Consider the following 21,500-nt stretch of genomic DNA (forward strand, 5'->3'; position numbering starts at 1 on the left):
TTGTGCCACCCTGACGGCCACCGGTTCCCCCTCTTTTGCCAGCGCTAATGACAGCTTTTCTGTCTGATAAAGGCACCTGACGCCACGTTTGGTCAACGAGTGCCTGACAGGGCCAAGCCCTGGCCCGGACAAGGTGTGCCACCACGGTGCTGCTGCCTGCTCCTCCGACCAGCCGCTCGGGCTCCTCACCAAATCCCTCCGGATCCCTCCGGATCCCCAGCTCTGGTGCACACTTCCCTGGCGGTCACAGTTTTTGGCGTGAGTGCTTTGTACTCCTGAATCTGGGGGGGGAGCGGGATTTGCTCTGTCCGATCCCAGGTGGGGGACGGGGGACATCATGGTGGAGTCCTCCTGGGAATGGTTTATACCCCATCGGGTGTGGGAGACAGGGCGTTGTGGTTCCCCAGCTCGTTTAATCGCGTCCCGAGGCTGCGAGCATCCCTTGGTTGAGCTGCCGCATCCCGTCTGCCGTGGTCCTCTTCCAGCTGGAAACCCTTTGGAGCACCATCCACAAAAAAGGGGGAAACCTGGAATTAAAAGAGGTGCCCTGCGGAGAGTGGGGGGTGGGATGGCTCCTTACGCCCACGCCGCTGTTTCCAAGGAAAATGCAGGTAAGGGCAGGGAATGGTGAGTGGCTGGAGCAGGAGCAGGCAGCAGAGACGGAGGTGTTATTTAATCTGTTGTCGTGGTTATTTCATGCAGCAGCCTTTACCCATGATAAATGGGCCCGGGGGAAAGAGATGGGCGATAAATCCTGGGTGTGACTCTAGCCAGGGCTGGGTGCAGCTGGAAACACATCAAATAAGGGCTCGGGGGGTTGGGGGACCGTGCGCTCGGGCTTTACACTGCCTCTGAGTAGGGACAGCTCTCCTGTCCCCATCCTGGCAGCAGCCTCTGCCTCCCCTGGGAGGAGCTTTTTGATTTTAGGGCAGCGCACGCTTGTGCTTGCTTGCGCGCTAGCCTGCTCCTCTCCACTGCCCACAGCCAGCCCGGCATGGCCAGCACTGTCTCGGGCTTTAATTTTGAGGATCCAGGTAGGATCCCTCGTCTGGCGATGCTGGGGGATGTCTGTCCCAGGAGAGCAGGGACATGCCAGCGGGGCCAGAGCCTATGGGGAGGCGGCGGCTCTTCGTTCCTCCTCTTGCGATGACGAAGACGGAGGATATTCTGGCTTTTCTCGTCCCCCAGTACTGGCTGGCGCTGCCCCCGGGATTGCGCAGGTTAACCCTGGAGTGAGAACCGGTCCCGCAGAGGCAGGGCAGGATGCAGTGGCTGCCCATGATGGGGCAAGAGCTGCCTGCCCACCCAGGGCGCTGAGCAAGGTGACCCCGAGTCCTGCGGGGACGAGCTCTGAGCCCCAAACGCCTCCATCATGGATGGAGACTCGGGTGGGTACGGGCCACGGCTGAAGGGTGCCCTGCGGTTACGCCGCCAGCCGAGCCCCGGGGCGCTGGATGCCAGCGCAGCCACCGCTTGCTTGGCTGCCCGAGCAAGCGCGCTGGGTCGTCACCGCCTTTAGCGGCAGCGAGCTGACTCGGAGGGCGGTGCGAAGCGCCGAGGCCGGATCCGGGCACACAATGGCCCCTTTTCTGCTCCACCGTGGGGTGATGCACCAGCGGGGTGCCAGATGGTGCCGAGCCCTTCCCACGGTGCGGCCGCGGCACCCGTTCTGGGCACAGCCACGTCGTGGTGGGACAGGACCCCGTGGGTTTCAGATCCCACCCCAGCTCTCCTCCACGCGTGGGGTGCCTGGGGACCCCCAAAGTCCCGGCGCAGCCGGTGGGACGGGGGAAAGGGAGAAAGGCCGAGCCCCCGCGCTCCCCACCCCGAGGTGAGCTCCAGCCACGGAAGGTGACAGCCTGGCCGTGAGCTGTCTCCCACGGGAGGAAGACGATGGCGGCTGGGGGGAGCTGGGTGCCACCGCTGAGGGACGGCCATCGCCGCCGGCTCGGCCAGCGGCATGTTCCCGCTGCCGTGGGTGCCGGCTCGCGGGGCCAAGCCGGGCTGGGGGCTGGCGGTGGCGATGCAGGGGGAGCGGAGGGGCCAGGCGTGGGGGGCTGGTGGTGACAATGTCCCCGTTGAGGCCGGCGCAGCAGATGGAGACAAACGGGCCCCTTGTTTTCGGCGCTGGCAGGCAACGGGCTGAATGCCTCCTCTGTGCCGCCGGGAGTGGGTGGGGAGACGGGAGGCTCGGGGTGGCAGCGGGCACCCAGGACCTGGTCCAGCCGTCCCGGGGGAGCCGGGCAGTGCCCGGCCGCAGCCCCGTGTCCCTCTCGGCGGTGGCTCTCATTTCTTTCTCTCTTTTTTTTTTTTTCCCCCTCCCCAGGCCGGCGATAACAGGGCCGGGACCCCGGCGATGCCATAAGGACCGCGGCTGGTGGGGAGGCTTCAGAAAAGCCGGCGTTTGCGGGGAGCTGGCCGGGACGAGCTTATTCCATGTCGGAGCAGCATCGGCACCCCCGCCCCGTGCCGCCCGCTCCCCCTGCGCCCCGGCCAGCCCAGGAGAGGAGAGGGACGGCTCGCCGAGAGCAGCTTAAGCAAAGGAAAAGGTGATGCTTTGCGGGGGGAGGATCTGTGGGGCAGGGCGTCAGGGGTTGCGTGGGAATGGGTGTTTGCACCTGCAGAGGGTGTGCGAGGGGGATGGGGGGTAGGAAGCACCGTGCCTGCGTGAAATTGGGCACGTGGAAAAAAAAAAAAGTGCCTGTGGGCTTGTAGGGGAGGGAGGAGCGAGCGGCAGGTGGACGCACCTCGTGTGCGGCGGCTATATGGGTTTGGCCGTAAAGGAGATGGCTCCTCTAAGGAAAACCCAAAAGAAGGCTTGAGGATATCCCCAGGGACCAGGAGAGCTGCTGGGATACAGGGATGGGGCTGCGGAGCCACGCAGCCCAGGCCGTCCTGGGGGGTGACCCATGGGGAAATGGCCGGCGTAGCCATGTCCTCCGGCTGGGAATTTCAAGCAGCCGGCTGAGGGCTGGCGCCACGGCTGCCCTGTGCTAATGGGAGCCCCAGGAAAAAAGCCTGGATCGCTGCATTTCTCCTGGTTTAATAATTAAACCACTCTCATTTAAGGCAAAGTCAACAGAGTAACTGGGGTGGGAACTGTTTGCCATAACCACCCCAGGGAAGCCAGCCTGGGTGGAGTGAGACATCCTTCTGGCATCCCGGCACATGGGGCCGGGGTGATGTTCTGCCTCGGGGGGGATGGCAGGGTCCCCTGCCGGACCAGGAGCCGAGAGAGAGATTAATGGTGCCGGCTCGCTCACTTCGGCGGGGTTGGTGCCAGCGCTGGCAGCGCTGTGCCCTATGGTGTGGCAGCAAGGACAGCCTGCGAGCCGGTGGGATGCAGCTTCACTGCCAGCCGGCAGCACCCACGCAGGTGGGTGTCCCCTCTGGCACTGCCTGGCTCTCGCTGGCGGCTTTTCCAGGTGGTGCTAGCACTGCAGATGATGACCATGGCACGATAACGGCCACGGTGTAAGACCAAACCCTGGCTGCTCCCGGGAGTGCAAAACCCTCTGTGCTTCACACCCGTGCTGCAATTTTGGGGTAGGGTCAGAGCCACCTGCTCCCACTGCGGTTACACCGTAGACCCCCCCGTATCCCTGCCATTCCTGCTGCACTTGCCAGCAGCTCAGAAAACTGGCCGGGAAGAGGCTGGATGCGGCCAGCCCTGCCTGACTCAGTGGTCCCTGCTGCAGGGCAAGGGGGGGGAGCGCTTGGGTGAGCTTGGGCACGCTTGTGGGGTGCCCCCACCCCATCGGCATCCCCCAGCTGCCACGCTGGGTGCCAGGATGAGCTGTGCCCAGCACCCGGCCACAGCCTCGGGCTCCGGTTGCATTTTCCATTCATTATTCATCGAGCTGGAAATCTCAGCAGCACGAGGCGACCCGGGACGGGGGGGGGCCGGAGAGAGGGGGAGGCAAGAGGGAGCAGCGGCACGGGCTCGCCGTGCCTTGGGCACCATTCGCGCTGGCCGGGTAACCTTTCCGCTTGGGGTTTAGCTTAGAAATCCCAGGGGGGTCTTCGCTACATGGGGGTGGGGGGAGCTAAAATGCTAAAATGTGTCTGGGTGTAAACCACGGCTCTCGTTGCCGGGACATTTCGTCTCTCTGAATTATCTGCTGGAGCTACAAGGCTCTAAGGGGGCGATGCCGCGGCAGGGACGGGGGGCTGGTGGGTTATTTGTAGGGAGTGTTATTCAGCCGGCAGCCGGGAGCACGGCCAGCCTTGACCGAAGGATGCCAAAGCAGTGCCGGGGCAGCCAGAGCGAGCGGGAGCTTGGGGAGGTGACACTGCTCCTGCGGCTGCTTAAACGGGGGTGCAAGGCTTGGGGGGTTTTGGGGCTTTGCCCTCCAGCTCAGGGAGGTGTTTTCGGCTGCTGGGCTCTGCTGGCAGCCCCTCCGGCAGCGGGTGCCACGGTCACGAGTGGCGCGTCCCCTTGTCCTGCCGCAGAGGACAGCCCTGCTGCAATGCGGTTGCTGGTGCGCCGGAGCCGCCAGAGCCCCCCACGTTTCGGGCCTTCGGCAAGTGGCGGCGGCGGCGTGCGGCTGGGCAGGTGCTGCTGGGGGGGGGACGGCGGGGCTGGGCACGGGGATGGGGCTGCCTGCTGCCGCGTCCGTGTATGCGTGCATGAGCGTACGTGTGCGTGCATGCGTGAGCATGCATAGATATACGTGTATGTCTATGTCCCCGTGCATACGTGGGCATGCATGAGGATGCGTAGGGGTGTGTATGTCTATGTGTCCGTGTCCCTGTGTGTGCGTGAGTGTGCACAGATGCTTGTGCGTGCGTGCATGAGTGTGTCTGTGTCCTCGGCGGGGGGCATTCATGAGTATATATGCATGTGTGTCCATGCATGCATGTGGATGCGTGAACACGCACAGATGTGTGCATGCGCACGCATGAACGTGCACGGCTGCGTGTCTGTGTCGCAGCGTGCGTGTGCGTGCGCGGGTACGCACAGATACGTGTGTCCCTATGTGTACGTGCACATGCACGCGTGCATGGATGTTTGTGCACGTGTGCGTGCATGTGACCTCTGGCTGTCTGCATGCACATGTGCGTGCATGCATGGGTGCAATTGTGCATGCACATATGTGTATGTATGTGCAATTGTGCATTGGGGGGGGGTGCCATCCTGCCCCGGACCCCCTTTGACCAGCAGGTCTGCGTTCCCCTGGCCCCCCCTGAGCCACCCAAAGGTGCGGATGCCATGGTCGGAGGGGAGCCATCAGCCCCCTTGCAGTGATGCTGCTGGAGGGGCCAAGAGACTCCGGCACGGCTGCACTGGGTGGATATCACAGCATCTAATACATCCTGAGCTGATGTAGCTCCTGATCTGGCCCAGAGATTTTCTTGGGAAAAGGGATCCCAGCCACTCTTGGAAAGTTCCTGCCCATGTCGGTGATTTTTTGGTGCCGGGGGAGCTGCTGGTGCAGCCTGGCAGAGGATGCCCGCTCTGCGGCTGGACTGCCCTGTGGTGCAGTTCCTTTCTCCCTGCTATTTCCAGCCCCGCAGCCTCTCCGACTGATCTTGTGTCGGGTTAAGGAGTCGCTTTGGGTTTCCTCAAGGTGGGCAAAGGGTGCGCAGGGTGGGCAGAGACGCTGCTCTTCGGCCACGAATCTGTTGTGTCCTCAGCCAGGGATATGCCTGGTGCTGGCTCGCCTCTCTCCCGGCAGTGCCAAAAAGCCCAGTGAGATGCTTCCCAGGACTTCGCATGCCTGTGAGGTGCCCCCATGCCTTATTTGCTTGTGATTTGAGTCACACTGTCCCCTCGGTCCCTGCTTCCCCATCCCTCGGTGCTAACAGCTCTCCTCTCCGCCGGCTGCAGGTGACCAGGATGCTGCACCATGGGAAGCACTGGAGGTCCATGTGCAAGGGGCTCGTCCTGGGGACCCTCCTGACCAGCTTCATGCTGCTGCTCTACTCCTACGCCATCCCCCCGCTGCAAGTCAGCGTGACAGAGTGAGTGTGGGGTCCCCGTATGTCCCCCCTTACATCTTGCCCACCCTGTTTTGCACTGGGCATCTCCAACCAGAGACGGTCCCAGAGCTTTCTAGGCTCTGGTGGCTTCACACTAAGATGTCCCCTTCCTACAGCCTCCTGTTGGAGACTGTGCCCTGTCCTGTGGGTGGGGGGGAAGGCGAACCCCAAGTTCCTGGGGGGCTGGGGATGCTCACCCTGGGGGGGACCTGCTGCAAAATGGCAGCCAGCGCTCAGCTCCAGGGTGATGGAGGGGATGAGGAGGTGCAGGAGACCCCCTACCCACGGCGGCTTCATGTCCCCTCAGAGAAGGAAAAGCATCAGAGGAGACATTCCCCAGCAGCCAGAAGCAGCAGGCAGAGTGGAGGCAGTTATTTGGGTGCTCTTTATCAAGGGCTTGTCCTTCAAGAGTGACCAGAGCACTGCCACATGTAAATTCTCGCCCACAGAGATGGGCACGGGTAGGTTCAAAGCTCTTTGCTGCCTGTCGCGGCAAAAGCTGGCGCTCAGCAGGGCTCAGATCCTGGCTGCCCCTCCTGGCATTAAATTTATGTCTTCTCTTATAAAAGAGATCTGCCTGTGGGTGTTTCATAAGCTACATGCTGACCTGCGCTGCCGGATGGGATCGTTATCAAGGATCAGCTTTGCAACTTCATTAACGGTGTCTGAAGTCACTTGACACTGTAGTCTCTTTTCCCTGCTCCAGGCATCTCAAATAACACACAAGTTGTTCTCGCTGCTTCCCGAGGGCCCATGAGCTCATCTGTGGGGCCATGCACTAGAATTATTTCCCTCTTTGCTGGGGTGCTGGATCCTCCACGACCCCTACCAGGGCTTGAGGGCTTCCAGACCTCGCAAGAACATTATCAGGTCCTGTCCATGGAGCTACAGCCATGGAGAGCTCGTCTCGATGCGCATCTCAACACCACCTGCACCAGGGCCACCATGGCTGTGCTCGTGGGGAGGGATTGGGACCCCCTGCTCAGGCTGCACGGATGCTGGCGGGGGCTGACCACTGTGAAGACCCCCGTAGCAGTGTATCCTTGGTGGCTGGGCTTGTCCAGGGAGTGAATGAGCTTGGTTTGGTGGCTTGGAGATGCATCTGGGGTCAGGGGGCTCATGGGGGTGGTGGGCTCTGCCCTGCTCACCGAGGGGCTCCTGCTGGGTGGGTGCCCCCCATTCCCACTGGGCATGTGGCTGGGGGTGAAGGGGGCTCTGCCTGAAGCCGGGCTCGTCTCTGCCGGGGAGCCTAGGGGGTGCTGGGGGTGAGCACCCATCCCCAGGTCCATCACCCATCCGCAGCTCCAGCACCCATTCCCAGGTCCAGCTCCTCCAGGAAGGAAAATGGCCAAGCCTTCGTGGTGGCTGTGCTTGGGTTGGCCAAGCTGCCCTCACCGTGGTGTCCTATCTCTTCTCCCCACCAGGATCCCCGTCCCCTCCTCCTGCTCCTCGTACCCGGCCCCCGGCAAGGCGCCAGTGGTGGCCAACGGCACGGGCAGCCGCTCGGGACGGAGCTGCCTGCCCAAGCTGAACATCATGTTCATGAAGACGCACAAGACGGCCAGCAGCACCATCCTCAACATCCTCTTCCGCTTCGGGGAGAAGCATCGCTTGAAATTCGCCTTCCCCAATGGCCGCAACGACTTCTACTACCCCTCCTATTTCGAGCGCAGCCAGGTGCAGCACTACCGGCCGGGCGCGTGCTTCAACATCATCTGCAACCACATGCGCTTCCACTACGAGGAGGTGCGCAAGCTCCTGCCGGCGGACGCTACCTTCGTGACGGTGCTGCGGGACCCTGCCTACCTCTTCGAGTCCTCTTTCCACTACTTTGGGCGCGTCATCCCCCTCACCTGGAAGCTGACAGGGGAGGACAAGCTGGCGGAGTTCCTCCGGGACCCCTGGCACTACTACGACCCCAACGGGTTCAATGCTCACTACCTCCAAAACCTCCTCTTCTTTGACTTGGGCTACGACAACAACATGAATGCCGACAGCCCGCTGGTGGAGGAGCACATCCAGGAGATAGATCGCCGTTTCCACCTCGTCATGTTGCTCGAGTACTTTGACGAGTCCTTGGTGCTGCTGAAGGATCTGCTGTGCTGGCAGCTGGAGGACGTCCTCTACTTCAAGCTCAACGCCCGGAAGGGCTCCACCGTCTCCTGGCTGACACCTGAGCTCTATGAGAAGGCTACCTCCTGGAACCTCATCGATGCTAAGCTCTACCGCTATTTTAATGCCACCTTCTGGCGTAAGGTGGAGGCCTACGGGAGGGAGCGGATGGCCAAGGACGTGGCCGAGCTGCAGCGGGAGAACGAGAAGATGAAGAGCATCTGCATCGACGGGGGACACCCCGTGGACGCCAGTGCCATCCAAGAGTCCTCCATGCAACCCTGGCAGCCGCTGGGAGAAAAGTCCATCCTGGGCTACAACTTGAAGAAGAAGATCAATAAGAAGCACCAGAAGCTGTGCCGCAAGATGCTGACGCCCGAAATCCAGTACCTGACTGACCTGGGGGTTAACCTCTGGATCACCAAGCTATGGAGCCGCGTACGGGACTTCCTGAAGTGGTAGGGGACGGTGGGCACCCCACTCTCCCCGGGGAAGAACCAGGTGCTTTCCTTCTTCGTACTCATGGTGTCTTTTGGTTGGACGTGAGCAGAACCAGCTGGAGGCTCCAGCACCCCAGAACAGTCGGGGGGACCCTCCATCACCTTCCTGTAGAGCCCCAGCTTGGGCAGGAGCCTGTGGGGGGGCTGCTGTCACCCACTGGCAAGGAGAGCAGAGCCTCTGCCTCCGAGGGGTCAAGTACCGGGGGCTTGGGGGTGTTTTTTTCCAGCAGGATCCACTTCTTCCTTCCACACAGAAAGGCCAGAGGACGTATTTGTGAAGGACGTGGCCTCGTCACAGCGGGAGCAGGACATCCATCACCACATCACTGGAGGCATGCCATGGGTTGGGCAGGGTCATGCCTGGCCAGCAGCGGCAGGGGGTCATCCTTGCCCGGGGTGGGCAGAGCTGCCAGCAGGGAACCTGAACCTTGAGGGGCTCCTCAAATCACCCCTGGTTTTGGGGCTGCGTGTCGGAGCCTGCTGTACCATCCCAATGTGTTCCGGCCCATGGGTGTGATGAGTGCAGCACATTCTCAGCCCACCCGCAGCAGTTGGTCCATGGCAGGCTGTGACTTGGTGCCACCCAGAGCCATTTGGAGAATGGAAAACCCACCCCAAAAGCCTCCATGTTTATCAATGAGCTTATGGTCCCTGTGGGCAAAGGGCATCCATGCAGCAGGTCCACTCCCAGCCCCCCATTGTCCCGGTTAGAGGGTCCCGGGGCTCCGGTCCCTACAGGGGACATCCTGGAAGGCCCACGGGGTCTGGTGAGAACTGGCATGGGAGCAGGGCACAGTGGCCACCGTCACGGTGATGCCATCCCCCGGGCATGGGGGGGATGCCAGAGACGGGGTCTGTCCCCTCCCCGTGGTGGGGACAAACCTCGGGCATCCCGGCCGGGCTGAATGACACCGGCAATGCCACGTCCTGCCGAGAGTGGCCCTGGCCGGGCATGGATGTGGCGCCCGCGCTTGAGCCTCCTTGGCAGCGAAGGGACCCCCGCCGGCCCCCCAGCATGTTCTGCTCCCTTTGTAAAGACCAGAAATAAAAAAGCAATTCTACTTTTGTAAGATAATTGTATATTTGGCAGTTTTTAATATAAGGATGGTCCAGCTGGTCTCCATCTGTCTCCTTCTTCTCCAAGGGTGGGAGGGATGGGGATCTCCCACCACTGACTCCCGGCGTGGGGCTGTGCGGCTGCAGCAGGATCATCTGTGGGTCCCTGTTCCTCCCGGGGGGCCAGATCCTGCTCTGCCTCGGGAGGGTGGTCCCCCAGCCCCTCGGGGTCTCGGCTCTGTTCTTCCCATCAATCCGGGGGTGGGGAGCCCCCCATCCCCTGGGCACCACTGAGGAACGAGCCCCCCAGTGCGAGTGGGGTCTGTCCCCGCTGTCCCTGCAGAAGCCCCTTCCAAGGCAGGATGATGGCCGCACAGCCCACCTGGGCTGACATGCCCGTGGGGACAATGCTTCGTGTCCCTCTGTGCCCAGACCACCAGGTCAACCCACGCAGAGGGGGCTGTGATGGGGTTTTGGGGCCACCTGAGACAGGCAGGAGCCACAGACACGTGCGCTTCACCAGGTCTCTGTCCTGGCTGTGACCAAACTGCCACCCCTGACCAGGGTGCCGGTCCCGGAGAGTGGCCGGCAGCAAGCCCCGGGGTGGGAAGCAGCAGCTCTGCCCTTGCCTGAAGCCAAACGGTGGAAGGAAAGTCCTCCTGCTGGAATCCCCCATCCCAGCATCCAGCAGCCTCCTCCTACAGGCTTTTGTTCTCAATAAATGGGACCAAGCTGGGACTATGGGTCCAGGATTGCCTGGTGGGGCTGGGGCTGCAAGCAGGACCGTAATGGGACAAGGACGGTGCATTGGGGACCAGGACTGTGTGATGGGACTGGGATCGTGCATGGGACCATGACTGAGTGGTGGGATCAAAACTGTGATGGGCCTAGGACCGCGTGTAGGACCATGAGGTGGGACCATACCATCAGGCGGGACTGAGACTGAGTGGTGGGACCAGACCAGGTGGTGCAACTGGGACCAGGGCAAACTGGCTGGACCAGGACCGCATGCGGGACCAAAACTGCATGGTGGGACCAGCACCATGCACGGGACCAGGACTTACTGGTGGATATGGGACCACGCAGTGGGACCTGGACCTTGCTCAGGACCAGGACCACGTGCAGGACCAGTCTGAGTGCAGGTGAGACTGAGACTGTGCAATGGAACGGGGACTGAGTAATGGGTGCAGACCCTTGTGACAGGACTGGGATGGTGTGTAGGACCAGCCCCATGGGTGGGACTGCTGATTGACTGCAGAAAAAATCAAGCAAATCCCCAAAACCCGGCAGCACCAGCTGGGGCCCGTTGGCACTCGGCCCTGGTCTTTAAAGCCCCCCCAGGTGGTGGGGCTGGAGCTGCTGCTCGCTGAGGATGGGGCTGTGCTGGTGGGTACTGGTGTGTGAGGCTGTCCTGGGGGTGGCAGGTGAGCAGGGCTGGGACCCCCTGGCTGTTCCCCCCATGGGTTGTACTGTGGGTGGTGGCACCCATGTCTGGGTGCAGGAGGGTGGTGGGTGCCACTGAGTTTTGCCTGGTGCTGGTTCCTGAGGCCCTCCTGGACCTGCTGGCACAGGTCTTCTTGGTGGAGGGGAGAGTTCTGAAAATGACCCTGTGCTCTGGGGATGTAGGGTTGGAGCAAGGGAGCTTGCTAGGAGCTCCTTGTGCCTCCAACTCCTGGTAGGTCTGTAAGGACCTTGGATGGGGGTTGACTAGAGCCACTGGTGGGGTACATGGCTGCTGGCAACGGTCTCCCATCCCGCGAGCAGCTCCTGGTCTGTCCCCAGCCTTGGCCAGGGTCATGGTACTGGGGAATGCTCTTGGTGCAGCCCGTCGGCTCCCAGATGTGGCTGGGGATGCTTAACCTTGCACTTGGGGAGGGTTGTGGAGACCCTTGTGGAACAAGGGTCCTCCAGCACCCACCACCACAGTGACTACAGTGGTCCCGTGCCAGGGTCTGGCCACCAAGACCAGGGGAGATCCGAGCTGGGGATGGAGGAGCACCTCGATGCGCCCAAACCCAGCTGAGCTCCTGGGTGCTCTCTCCTCCTTTGTGCTGTTGCCACCCATCCTCCACGAGTCCCGGGGACATCTGAGGCATTGGATGTCCTCACTGTGCCTGGGACACGCTGGCTAAACCTTCCCCTTGCTGCAGGGACCACCACGGCTCCAGCTGCTTCAGAGTCCTCCGGTCACACGATGGTGGCTCCAGTGGTGTCCTCAGGCATGGGGACAAGGGCTGTGGCCCCAGTGCTTGCTGCTGCCACCGTGGCTGGTGGGGCTCATCCTCAGCCCCGCTCAGAGGAGCCCATCGTGAACTTCACCTTGAGGCTCCTGGATGGTGAGTGCTCCGGGTCTTGTGCTGGGTGCCAGCTTTGGGGGATGAGACCACAGGGTGGGTCCAGCCAAGTCCCCTGAGCTTGACCAGTAGCACCCAGTGCTTTCTCCTGGTTGGCCTCAGCGCTAGGACCCACCAGGAGGAGGTGGGCGTCCCTGCAGGACCTCCCCTCCCAGTCTTGTGGAGGGCTTTGAATGGCGGTGCTTTAAGACGTTCCCAGTCCTGTGCTTGATACCATGAGTGGATTTGGGGGGGTCAGCTGCCCCTTGCCATTCTGATGGGTGACATGGTCCCTTTCAGCTCCATGGGGGGGACTGGGAATGTGCTGTAGTTCTGGACAGCAGGCAGGGAAGCCAGACTGGGGTGACAGAGCCAGGATAGCTCTTGGCTTTTGGGGACAGGGGTGGGCTCTGAAATGGGGGAGCTGCAGGCAGGTACCTGCCTCGCAGGGGTGGAGGCATAGGCACCTATGGGTGGTGATCTGGGACATGCCTGATGTCCCAGTCTGTGGTGGGACAGGCCTGGAGATGTCACACTGAGCCCACCCTCCCTTCTTCAGAAGATCCCGGTGCTGTGAAGAAGCTGCTGGTGCTCAGCCCTGGCTCTGCCATCCGCCTGGAGGCCAGAGTCGACTTCAGTCCTGGCATCTCCCTGAAGATCCATGTGGACCAGTGCTATGGGACCAGCTCGGAGCAGTTGGGACACTCCAGGAGGGTCTTCACGGTGGTGAACAGCCATGGGTCAGTGCCCATGGGGTGGGAGGTGTGGACCGCTGCTCCAAGCACCCTGAGGTCCTGCAAGGCCTCCTAACAGTGCCTGGAGACAGCCTGGGAACGTCCCTGTGCTGCTCTCCTGCCTCAGGTGCCTGCATGGGCAGAAGTTGGGGAGTATGTCTGTCCAGCACTGGAGAGGGGGGTCTGCCCTCCAGCTCGCCATCCTGGCCCCCATGCTGGAGGATGAGCGCGAGGAGGAGGAGGTGAGTTGCGGGTGATGTCCTCAGTGGTGGGACGGAGGTCCTACAGGTGATGACCTGGTGCTCCCAAAGCACCAGCTCTCCTGGGACAGCCTGCTCCCTGCTGGGGTGGTCTCAACCCCCCAGGGCTGGGTGGGAGGAGAGAGCAGGGTCCCCGAGGAAGGATCTGGTGGTGGCATGTCCTGTCTGGGTCTGGTGTCTTGACAGATCTACGTGCACTGCCTCTTGACGGCGTGGGGTCCCGCTGGTGCCCAGGGGGATGGTGCCAGGTCCTGCTTCTACAGCCAAGCCACAGCCAGGTAAGATCAGCTCCCTGCCAGTGCCCCAGGATACGAGCACCCATGGGTGCTTTGGGACTAGAAGCCACTTGTCAAGGGGACCCATCTGGGGGACCAAGCCACTCTATCATGGTCTGGATGCCACCTCTTCTCCTGTGGTAGCCAGGTGGCACCACTACAAGTCCTGGCTCCCTCCTGGTGCAGATGAATTGGGGAGGTGCTTGGTGCCACCTGGAAGACATCTTCTCTAGGGTGGCCAAGACTTGGAGGGACCTGCTGGCATGGCACCATGTGGGTCTTGTGGTGGAGGCCGGGGACCCCTAGACCCCCTCAGCTCTGTCCTCTCCTCCCAGCTGGCACAACGCAGAGGACCCTTCCCGGAGCACCCTGTGCCACTGCTGTGACACTGGCTGTCCCCCTGGTGACACCTTCCCCGGAGAGCTGCCAGGTACCAGGGCTGGGATGTGGTGGCCCCACACATGGTTTTGGGGTCTTGGGAGGGGGGGGGGGTGGTGGTCGTGAGGCTGGGACAGGCTCTATTGGCCATGTCCTCCTCCAGCGTTCCTGGGAGAGGGGACACTCCACCGGGAGATGGTCGGACCGTTGCTGGTGCAGAAGGAGAAGGTGCCATGGTATGAAGGTGAGCAGACACCCCCAACCCTCTCCTCGTGGCCCCCAAATGCCGAAGCAACCTCTGAACCCCTTATTTTGTTTTGGGGTTTTGTTTTTTCTTTGCCATCCCCAGCACCATGCCTCACGGTGGAGAAGTTCCTGCTGGCTGGGCTGGCCCTGGTGGGCAGCACCCTGGTGGCAGCTGCCCTGGTGGGGGCTCTGCTGGGGCTGGCCTTGGCTGCCTGGCGCCTGGGCAGGCGCCGGCGGGGACGGCAGCGGCCAAGGCAGCGATGTCCCTTCTACGCCGAGCTGCAGAGCGTGGTGGGGACCCTGGGCCCCAAGGAGCTGGAGAAAGGGGGTGAGGTGGGTCCAGACTACCGCAGCCTGGTGTAGGGCTTGGTGTGAGCTGGTGACCCCCTTTCTCCCCAATAAAAGGTGGTTTTTCTATTCTCTAAAGCTTCTCCTGGTGGTACTAGCTGGATGCCACCATGGGCTGAGGCTGTGCCACCACATCTGACGGCCACCTCTCCTGGTGTGGTACCTCTTGGTACCAGGAGCTGTGGCTTCTACGTGCAGTGGTATGACCACAGCCCACAGGGCTGGAGCTGGGGGGGGGGCGATTTGAGTCCCTGGAGGCACTGCAGAAGAGCTTGGATGTGGTGGCAGCTCCTTGAGGCCAGTCCCCAGGATGTCCCATGAGGCTGGTAGTGGCTGTGGAGGGATGGAGGTGTTCCAGCTAGGACCTGGGGGGTGCTGGTGGGGTGCTCGGGGCTGTTCTAGGAGTGCAGGGACACCCCCCATCCCATGGTGGAGATCCCCCAGGGCTGGGGACCCACCCAGACCCATGTCTGTCCCCCGTCCCCCCCCCCCCAGGAGGGGACATGGCAATGGGTCCCTGGTATGGCTGCTGTACCCAAACATCACCCAGTGTGGGGTCAGGCTTGAAATGGTTTATTAGGACCAGCCGTAGGGCAGGGGGGCCGCTCCAGCGACGTCACCGGAGCGAGGGTTCACAGTAGATGGGTCACAGCACCCCAAAATCAGCAGTGTGCCTCAGTTTCCCTAGTCGGGGGGGGACTCAGTGTGGGGCTGGGGGCTCTCCTGGTGCCCTGTAGAGCTTACGGAGGCTGGAATCCATCAGGAAATCCACTGTCCTGCAGCAGGAGAGGGGGGTCAGTGGGGTCCCGGGGGGTTCTCTGGGGTCCAGTTAAATGGCTGTTATGGTGGGGGGGCTGGCTGGAGCTGTCCCTAATGTCCCCAAGGCCCCAGCCCTACCAAAACCAGGCTTAGGGCAGCCTCACCTCACTAATCCCTGGCTCAGTGCCCAGCTCCTGCTAATCTCCATCCCTGCGGGGCCGTGTCCCAGCCAGACCCCAGCAAAGCCCCTTTGGGATGAGGAACCCCCCCCCTGCCACCCGCTCGGCCCCGAGCCCATACTGGGGCCAGTTCCCCTGGGAGAAGCAGCGTCCCATTCCTCCGGCTGGGGATGTGGGGATGGGGTTGTGGTACCCACTTGTCCCCGAGGGGGTGTCCCTCTGTGTGTGTGTGTCCCCCTTACCTGTCGATGGGGGTGATGATGAGGGGGATGGCGGCCAGCCCCAGGGCGGTGGTGGTCCACCGGCGGAGGGGCAGGGGCCAGCGGGTGAGGGTGCCCAGCAGGGCCAGTGAGGCGGCGCAGAGGCGGTTGATGGTGAAGCCGGGGATGGCCACCGAGGCCAGGCTTTGCCAGACGAAGGTGTCCGCCACGGCCACCCCAACCCGCGTGGCCTGTGCGGGGTCCTGCGCGTGGGCCTGGGGGGGACACCGGGGGGCTGTCAGTGGAGGGCAGGGGGGAAGTGGTTGGTGGGGGGGGGGTTGGGGAAGGGGTGACACTCACGGTGGCAGCTCTCCGGCCCTTGTCGATGGCGTCGGCGGTCACGTAGGCGGTGGCCACGCCGTAGCTGGCCCACACCACCGGTACCGGCACCAGCGGGCGGAAGGACTCGCCCACCTCGTTGGCGTAACCTGGGGGTCAGGAAGGGGGTCAGCGGGGTCGCGGACCGGCCATGTGTGTCGTGTGTCCCCGTGCCACCGGGAGCAGGGAGGGCTGGCGGCAGGGACGGATCCTGCACGGGGCCGGGGGCTGGTTCGGAGCAGCCGGGTCACCTTGGGCTCCCCGCTGCCACCGGGACAGCTGGGCTGTCGGTGACCAGTGACGGTGCCCGGTGTTGGTCCCGGTGCCAGTGACCCGTCCCGGTGCCCAGTGTCTGTGGACGGTGCCGGAGCATGGTGCCACTATCCGGTATTGGTGCTGGTGCACAGTACCGGTGCTGGTACCCCGTGTCAGTGCCCAGTGTGTAGTACCGTTGCCCGGTATCGGTGCCGGTGTGCAGTGCCGTTACCCAGTGTCAGTGCCCGGTGTACAGTGCCGGTACCGGTACCCGGTGCGGGTGCTGGGTGTCAGTGTCAGTACCCGGTACCCGGTGTCGGTGCCCGGTGCGGGTGCTGGGTGTCAGTGTCAGTACCCGGTGCCCGGTGCGGGTGCTGGGTGTCAGTACCCGGTGTCGGTGCCCGGTATCCCACGCGGTTCCCGGTGCTCACCCAGGTAACGGACCCACGTGTCCCGGTAAAGGTCGGGCTCCGCCGCCCCCATGGCGCGCGCGCTCCCGCCGCCGCCGCCGCCGCCCGAGCCCGCCCCGCCCCCTCGAGCCCGCGTCACCGAACCCCGCCCCGCCGCGCGCGCCGGCGCAGGGCGGGAATCGCGAGATGGCGGCGGCGGCGGGGTGGAGGTGGGAGGCGTGGCCTTGGCCGGCCACGTGACGGCGGTCACCGGCGGTCACGTGGGCGCGATGCGGGGCCAGGGCTGAATTGCGGAGGGGGGGGGGGGACGGTCCGCAGGGGCCGGTTGTGGGGCTGGAGAGGGGCGGTGGGCCCGGCCATGGGGCTGAGGGGGGCGGCTGTGGGGCTGGGGTTGAAGGGGGGGGGGGGGGCAGGCCCGGTTTTGGCAGCAAAGGGGTCGGGGGGAGCCAGTTCGGGGCGGGGGGGGGGGGGGGCAGCAAGGGGCGCTTGTGGGGCTGGGGGACAGAAACCAGCGGAGACCCGGCTCTCAGTCCGTCCCTTTACTCCCCCCACCCCACGCAGCAGCGGGTGGGCACAGGACCCACATAAGGCACAGAGAGGTGGGGGGCGCACACACACACTCACACACACGCCCCGGGTGCTCCGACCCCGCTCAGCCCCCCCCCCCCCACCTCGGTCCGTCAGCTCTGGGGGGGTCAGCCCCCCAATTTCTCCATCCTCCCAGCCGCCATGCTGGGGCGGGGGGCAGCCGGCCATCCTGGGGGCACGGAGCAGCCGCCCTGCCCCGGCCGTGGGACATCGGGGTCCCCTGTGGTGTTGGGGGGGGGGGGACACGCACACGACCCAGGGCCGTGGAGGGTGGGGGGGGGGGCCGTCGCTAGGGGCTGTGGTTGAGGGCCACCTCGCTGAGCTTGTCCCCCAGGTTCTGGATCTGCTGAGCGGAGGCGGCGTCAGGCAGCAGGACCTCCACGCTGTAGCTCACCTTCTTGGAGTGGAGGTAGCTGTAGGTGTTGTCGAAGCGCAGGACATCTGCGGGAAGATGGGGCGAAGGGGGTGGGTGTCGGGGAGATGGGGGAGGACCCACGGGGGGGTCCCCCCTAACGCCCCGGGGGGAAGGGGGACGCGCTCACAGATGCCGGGCGTGGAGCAGGTGAGGGAGCCGTCCTCGGGCACCATGTGGGAGTTGTAGCGTTGGTTGGGGTAGACCTCTGTCATCTCGCCCGCCCGCTGCCGCTCCCCGATCTTGGTCTTCAGGTACACCCCGAAACCCACGTCGGCTCCCTCCGACCTGAACTGCCACCTGTGCCGCCAAAAAGAGCCGGTGGGGTCCGGCGGCGGGGCTGGGGACGCCCGCTGTTGTGTTGTGTGTGTCCCCCTCCCCACTTTCCCGTGATGCGGAGCCCCCTCCTCACCTGAGGACGCAGCCGGGGAAGAGGATCTCGTACTCGACCTGGTGGGACGAGCCGCGGTTGACCACCACCGTGTGCTCGTACTGCTGCGCCAGCTGGTCCCGCACGTAGTAGTGCTGGGGTACGTCCCCCCCGTAGTTGATCTGGAAGGGGATGGAGATGGACGTGGATATGGGGCGACCACCCGTGCACCCCCGAGGAACCCGGGGGGGGGGTGGTTCTCTTACCTTGCTTGAGCACTTGGGGTCCCCATCGGGGTCTGTCAGGGTGCCGCCGTACTCCACTGGGATCTGGTCGGGGTCGATGTACTTCTGCAGGACCTCCTTCCAGTTGGCTGGTGGGGCAGAGGACAGTGGGGTTTGGGGGGCTGTGACCCCTGCGGGGAGCCCCAGCCTGGGGACCCCCCCCCCCAGGGTTGGGGTTTCAACCCTGGGTGGGATGAAAGCAGAGGGAGACGTGGCACCCCAGTTTAGGCTTCCACCACCCCATCCCTCAGCCAGGGACACCCCGGGGAGGGGGTCAGGACTCACATCCCAGGACCACGACTTTCTTGCGGGTGTCCTCGCTCAGGAAGTGCTTGACGAGGTTGTAGGCAACAGGGAAGATCTTGGGGGCTGGGGGGCGGACGGAGGGTTAGGGCGTTAGGGTGGGGGTCAGCACCCAGCCAGGAGGAGTGGGAGCCTGGGGCCGAACTCACCCTTCACAATAAATAGGCGCTTGAGGGACTCGGGGTAATTCTCCTCAAACATGGACAGGAGCTGCAGGACGGGGGGAGAGCTTCAGGTCATCTTCCCATCCCACATACCCACCAGGGCATGGAGGGAGCATGATGGGGTGCGGGCTGGAACCCCCACCCCAAAACACCGCAGGGGTGCGGGGCACCGGCAGGGACCTGCTCTTGCATCATCCCTTGGGGCCATGAGTCAGCCCGGATCCCTGCGTCACCACCGCAGCCTGGGGATGGCCACGGTCCCCGGCCGGGGAAGGGGGGAGTTGGGCAGGGAGCCCCTCACCTCCCCATAGGTGTCCACAGCTGGCTTCCAGAGGTGCTTCAAGCCCAGGCCCTCGCAGTCATAGACCATCATCACCATCTCGATCTTCTTTCCCAGCTGGGACGGGAGGAATGAGGTGGGGGGGCTTAGGTGGTACTCAGCCCTTGCAGAGACCCGTTGGGGGGGGCTGGTCCCCAATGGGCTGGTCCCCCCCAGCCAGAACCTCCTCCCGAGTGTTGGTGTGGGGAGAAGGGGCATCGCGAGCTGGTGCTGGGACAGGGGGAACATGAGCTGGTGGGGATGGACAGGACGTGGACTTGTGGGCCTGGGGAGGACATTGGGTGGTGGGGATGGACCAGACGTGGACTTACGGGGCTGGCAGAGACGTGGTCTTGGGGCTGGTGGGGACACGGATTGGTGGCGATGGTAGGGAGATGGGCTGGGGGGGGCTGGCAGGGCACGGTCAGGCGGGCACCCACCTTCTTGCTCTGCTGCTCGCACTCTCGCCGCAGCACCTCGCAGTCGCGGAACTTGTTCTTGAGCAGGTCCTGCTTGGAGGCGGAGAAGAGCAGCCCCTTGGCGTCCAGCGGCCCGATGATGTCGTACCAGATGGGGCTGCCCTCCCGGTCGTAGCCGCACATTCCCCCCGACATGTACTTTCTGATCACCTGTGGGAGTACGGGGGGGCTCAGCGTGACCGTGCACCCCTCCCCGGGGGACACACGACGCAGTCCCCTCCAGTGATGCCCACCCCAGGGCTGGGGACACCCACCTCGGGGGCCTCCCAGGCGATGATGTTGTCAGCGTCCATGTGCTTGCGGACCTCGAGGTGCTGCGAGGGGCGGGCAGAGCAAGCCGGGGTGAGGGGATCTGGGGACCCCCCATCCCATGGGATGGGGTGCACCCCATGGGCAGATCACCCTTATTGGGAGAGAGGGGCTGGGCCGGTGTCCCACGGCATGCTGTCCCACCCCAGGTGAAGACTGGGAGCTTGACAGCAGTTTGGTGGGGTCCCCCCAAAAAGCCCGGTGCCCCTCTCACCTTGCGGAGCATCGCCTCCGACTTGGGCAGGTCGAAGCAGCGTGCTGCAAGAGAGCAGAAAGCTCAGCCCTGCCGCCGGCGTCCCCGGCTCCACCTCCACAGCCCCCTCCTGGGGTCTTCCAGCCCCCCCCCGCCGTGTCCCCCCCACCCTGGGGTTACCTCGGAGCCATTTCAGGAGGAAATAGTCGTCCTGGGAGGGCAGGGAGGGCAGCACGTCCTGCAGGTTCTCCCGAAACTGTGGGGAGAAGAGGGACTGTTGGCGGAGGGGTCCCCGCTCCCACCCCAAAAGCCCCAAGGCTGGGGGTTTGTCCCCTCCCTGTCATCCCCCCCCAAAAAGTCCCAGCCAGGACTGAGACCGTCCCAGGAGAGAAGGCGCAGCCTGCGCCCTGTCCCTGCCCCCACGTGCAGCCATGACGAGCAGCTGTTCTCCATCACCGGTGGCATCCTTTGGGATGGAGCCGGTCGCCGGATAGTCACCGCGTGTCCCCCTGCTCCAGTGACACCCCAGCGAGTCACAGCCTCCCCCGGCAGGGTGCAGAACGGGGGGGATTTGGGGGAGCCGGGGCACCCTCGGCACGCGGCTCCGCTCACCCTGGCCAGCCTACGGCCCAAATCTCCGTACCAGTCCGGGACCTCCCCTTAATGAGGCTGATTAGATTATCTCCCGCTGAATTTAGGTGTAATTAAACCCGGGATTAGCTTCTTCACCCTGAGAAAAACAAGGTGCTGGCGGACGGGTTTTGCAGCTCGCCTTTCTCACCCACCCGTCGCCGCCTTGGCATCGGGAGGCTTTCGGCTCCGTGCCCTGTGCCTGCTCCTGCCCCCCGGCCTCCGGAGCCCGCTGGGGTCATCGCCCGCGGCTGGAGTTTGGGTTGGGTCGGAAAGGCAGCGATAAGATAAAGTCACCAGCGTTGCCCTTTCGCTGGCGTGGAATAAACCTGGATAATGCACGGCGCCCCGGCAAGGTGCCGGCGAAGGTGGCGGAGGTGGCCTTGGGTGGCACGGCCGCCATGGTGGGTGACCGCCACCGGTTCGGCCGGGCATCCTCGGCCTCGGGAGCCCGGGTGGTGGGGAGGGAGGTTTCCCAGCCGTCGGTGGGACCGGTGGGAAGGATGGGAGAGGGATGGGGGGTCTCGCTGCAGGTGCCCGGTCCCGGGGGGCCACCGGTGGGATGGTGCAGCCTGTGAGACCCCCCCCCATCCCCCAGGGACCCACCCAGGACGCTCCTTCCCCAGTGGGCAGCACCACGGGGGGGCTCAGCCGGTGGGATTGGGCTGCGGGCGGGGGGTGATGGGGCAGCGGGAGCACCCACCGCGACCGCGACCGGGACCGGGGTGGGTGGGGGGGCGTTGATGCCCATCGCGGCGGAGGGCAGCGGACATCGGAGAGCTTCGGGGGGGCCCCGCACCCCCCTCACATACCCCCCCCCCCTCCCCAAACAGCATCCCCGGCTGCCGGTACCGGCTCACCTGGGCCAACGTCTCCGCCTGCCGCGGGCTGAGGTCCCCGACGCGGCCGCTCATGGTGCCCCGGCCCCGGCTGGGGGATGGATGCGCCGCCTCTGCCGGCTGCCGGGGCGGCGGCAGGTTGCGGAGGCTCCGGAGCGCCTCCCCCGGTCCGCCCCCCCCCCCGCCCCGGCCCGCCCCGACCGGC

General features: G+C 64.2%; 3 protein-coding genes across 6 annotated transcripts; 1 reads left to right on the forward strand and 2 right to left on the reverse strand.

The window, feature by feature from the left end:
* The first annotated feature begins 152 nt into the window (after positions 1 to 152).
* On the forward strand, positions 153 to 9,678 carry GAL3ST1 (galactose-3-O-sulfotransferase 1). 3 transcript variants are annotated; one of them, XM_049804149.1, is made up of 4 exons: positions 153 to 258; positions 2,327 to 2,549; positions 5,831 to 5,964; positions 7,407 to 9,678. In XM_049804149.1, the coding sequence occupies exons 3-4, from the start codon at positions 5,840 to 5,842 to the stop codon at positions 8,554 to 8,556; spliced, it is 1,275 nt and encodes a 424-aa protein (XP_049660106.1). In that variant the 5' UTR covers positions 153 to 258; positions 2,327 to 2,549; positions 5,831 to 5,839; the 3' UTR covers positions 8,557 to 9,678. The 3 variants fall into 3 exon arrangements, with proteins under 3 accessions (XP_049660106.1, XP_049660104.1, XP_049660107.1); XM_049804147.1 differs by lacking the exon at positions 153 to 258 and having other exon boundaries at positions 2,194 to 2,549; XM_049804150.1 differs by lacking the exons at positions 153 to 258; positions 2,327 to 2,549 and adding an exon at positions 3,919 to 3,977.
* A 5,103-nt stretch (positions 9,679 to 14,781) lies between these two features.
* On the reverse strand, positions 14,782 to 16,559 carry MTFP1 (mitochondrial fission process 1). Its single transcript, XM_049804169.1, has 4 exons — positions 16,427 to 16,559; positions 15,723 to 15,850; positions 15,405 to 15,637; positions 14,782 to 15,000 (listed from the first exon to the last, which is right to left on the reverse strand). The coding sequence occupies exons 1-4, from the start codon at positions 16,476 to 16,478 to the stop codon at positions 14,925 to 14,927; spliced, it is 489 nt and encodes a 162-aa protein (XP_049660126.1). The 5' UTR covers positions 16,479 to 16,559; the 3' UTR covers positions 14,782 to 14,924.
* Positions 16,560 to 16,929: 370 nt separating this feature from the next.
* Positions 16,930 to 21,421, reverse strand: SEC14L2 (SEC14 like lipid binding 2). Of its 2 annotated transcripts, none has more exons than XM_049804152.1 (12): positions 21,317 to 21,421; positions 20,007 to 20,082; positions 19,848 to 19,891; positions 19,579 to 19,638; positions 19,286 to 19,474; positions 18,828 to 18,923; positions 18,512 to 18,572; positions 18,345 to 18,428; positions 18,042 to 18,148; positions 17,818 to 17,957; positions 17,536 to 17,705; positions 16,930 to 17,434 (listed from the first exon to the last, which is right to left on the reverse strand). In XM_049804152.1, exons 1-12 carry the CDS (start codon positions 21,368 to 21,370, stop codon positions 17,283 to 17,285), a joined length of 1,233 nt encoding a protein of 410 aa, XP_049660109.1. In that variant the 5' UTR covers positions 21,371 to 21,421; the 3' UTR covers positions 16,930 to 17,282. The 2 variants fall into 2 exon arrangements, with proteins under 2 accessions (XP_049660109.1, XP_049660110.1); XM_049804153.1 differs by lacking the exon at positions 21,317 to 21,421 and adding an exon at positions 20,470 to 20,488.
* Positions 21,422 to 21,500: the final 79 nt, after the last annotated feature.

The sequence above is a fragment of the Accipiter gentilis genome, chromosome 7 (genome assembly GCF_929443795.1).
Source record: "Accipiter gentilis chromosome 7, bAccGen1.1, whole genome shotgun sequence".
Taxonomy (NCBI): domain Eukaryota; kingdom Metazoa; phylum Chordata; class Aves; order Accipitriformes; family Accipitridae; genus Astur; species Astur gentilis.

Excerpts from the sequence above, each read along its gene's own strand:
- GAL3ST1 (XM_049804149.1), top strand. The coding sequence starts at position 5,840 with ATGCTGCACCATGGGAAGCACTGGAGGTCCATGTGCAAGGGGCTCGTC. Across the intron at positions 5,965-7,406 it reads CTGCAAGTCAGCGTGACAGA|GATCCCCGTCCCCTCCTCCT; the intron begins GTGAGTGTGGGG and ends TCTCCCCACCAG.
- MTFP1 (XM_049804169.1), bottom strand. The coding sequence starts at position 16,478 with ATGGGGGCGGCGGAGCCCGACCTTTACCGGGACACGTGGGTCCGTTAC. Across the intron at positions 15,638-15,722 it reads AGGGCCGGAGAGCTGCCACC|GCCCACGCGCAGGACCCCGC; the intron begins GTGAGTGTCACC and ends TGTCCCCCCCAG. Across the intron at positions 15,001-15,404 it reads ATCATCACCCCCATCGACAG|GACAGTGGATTTCCTGATGG; the intron begins GTAAGGGGGACA and ends CTCCTGCTGCAG.
- SEC14L2 (XM_049804152.1), bottom strand. The coding sequence starts at position 21,370 with ATGAGCGGCCGCGTCGGGGACCTCAGCCCGCGGCAGGCGGAGACGTTG. Across the intron at positions 20,083-21,316 it reads AGGCGGAGACGTTGGCCCAG|TTTCGGGAGAACCTGCAGGA; the intron begins GTGAGCCGGTAC and ends TTCTCCCCACAG. Across the intron at positions 19,892-20,006 it reads CCTCCTGAAATGGCTCCGAG|CACGCTGCTTCGACCTGCCC; the intron begins GTAACCCCAGGG and ends GCTCTCTTGCAG.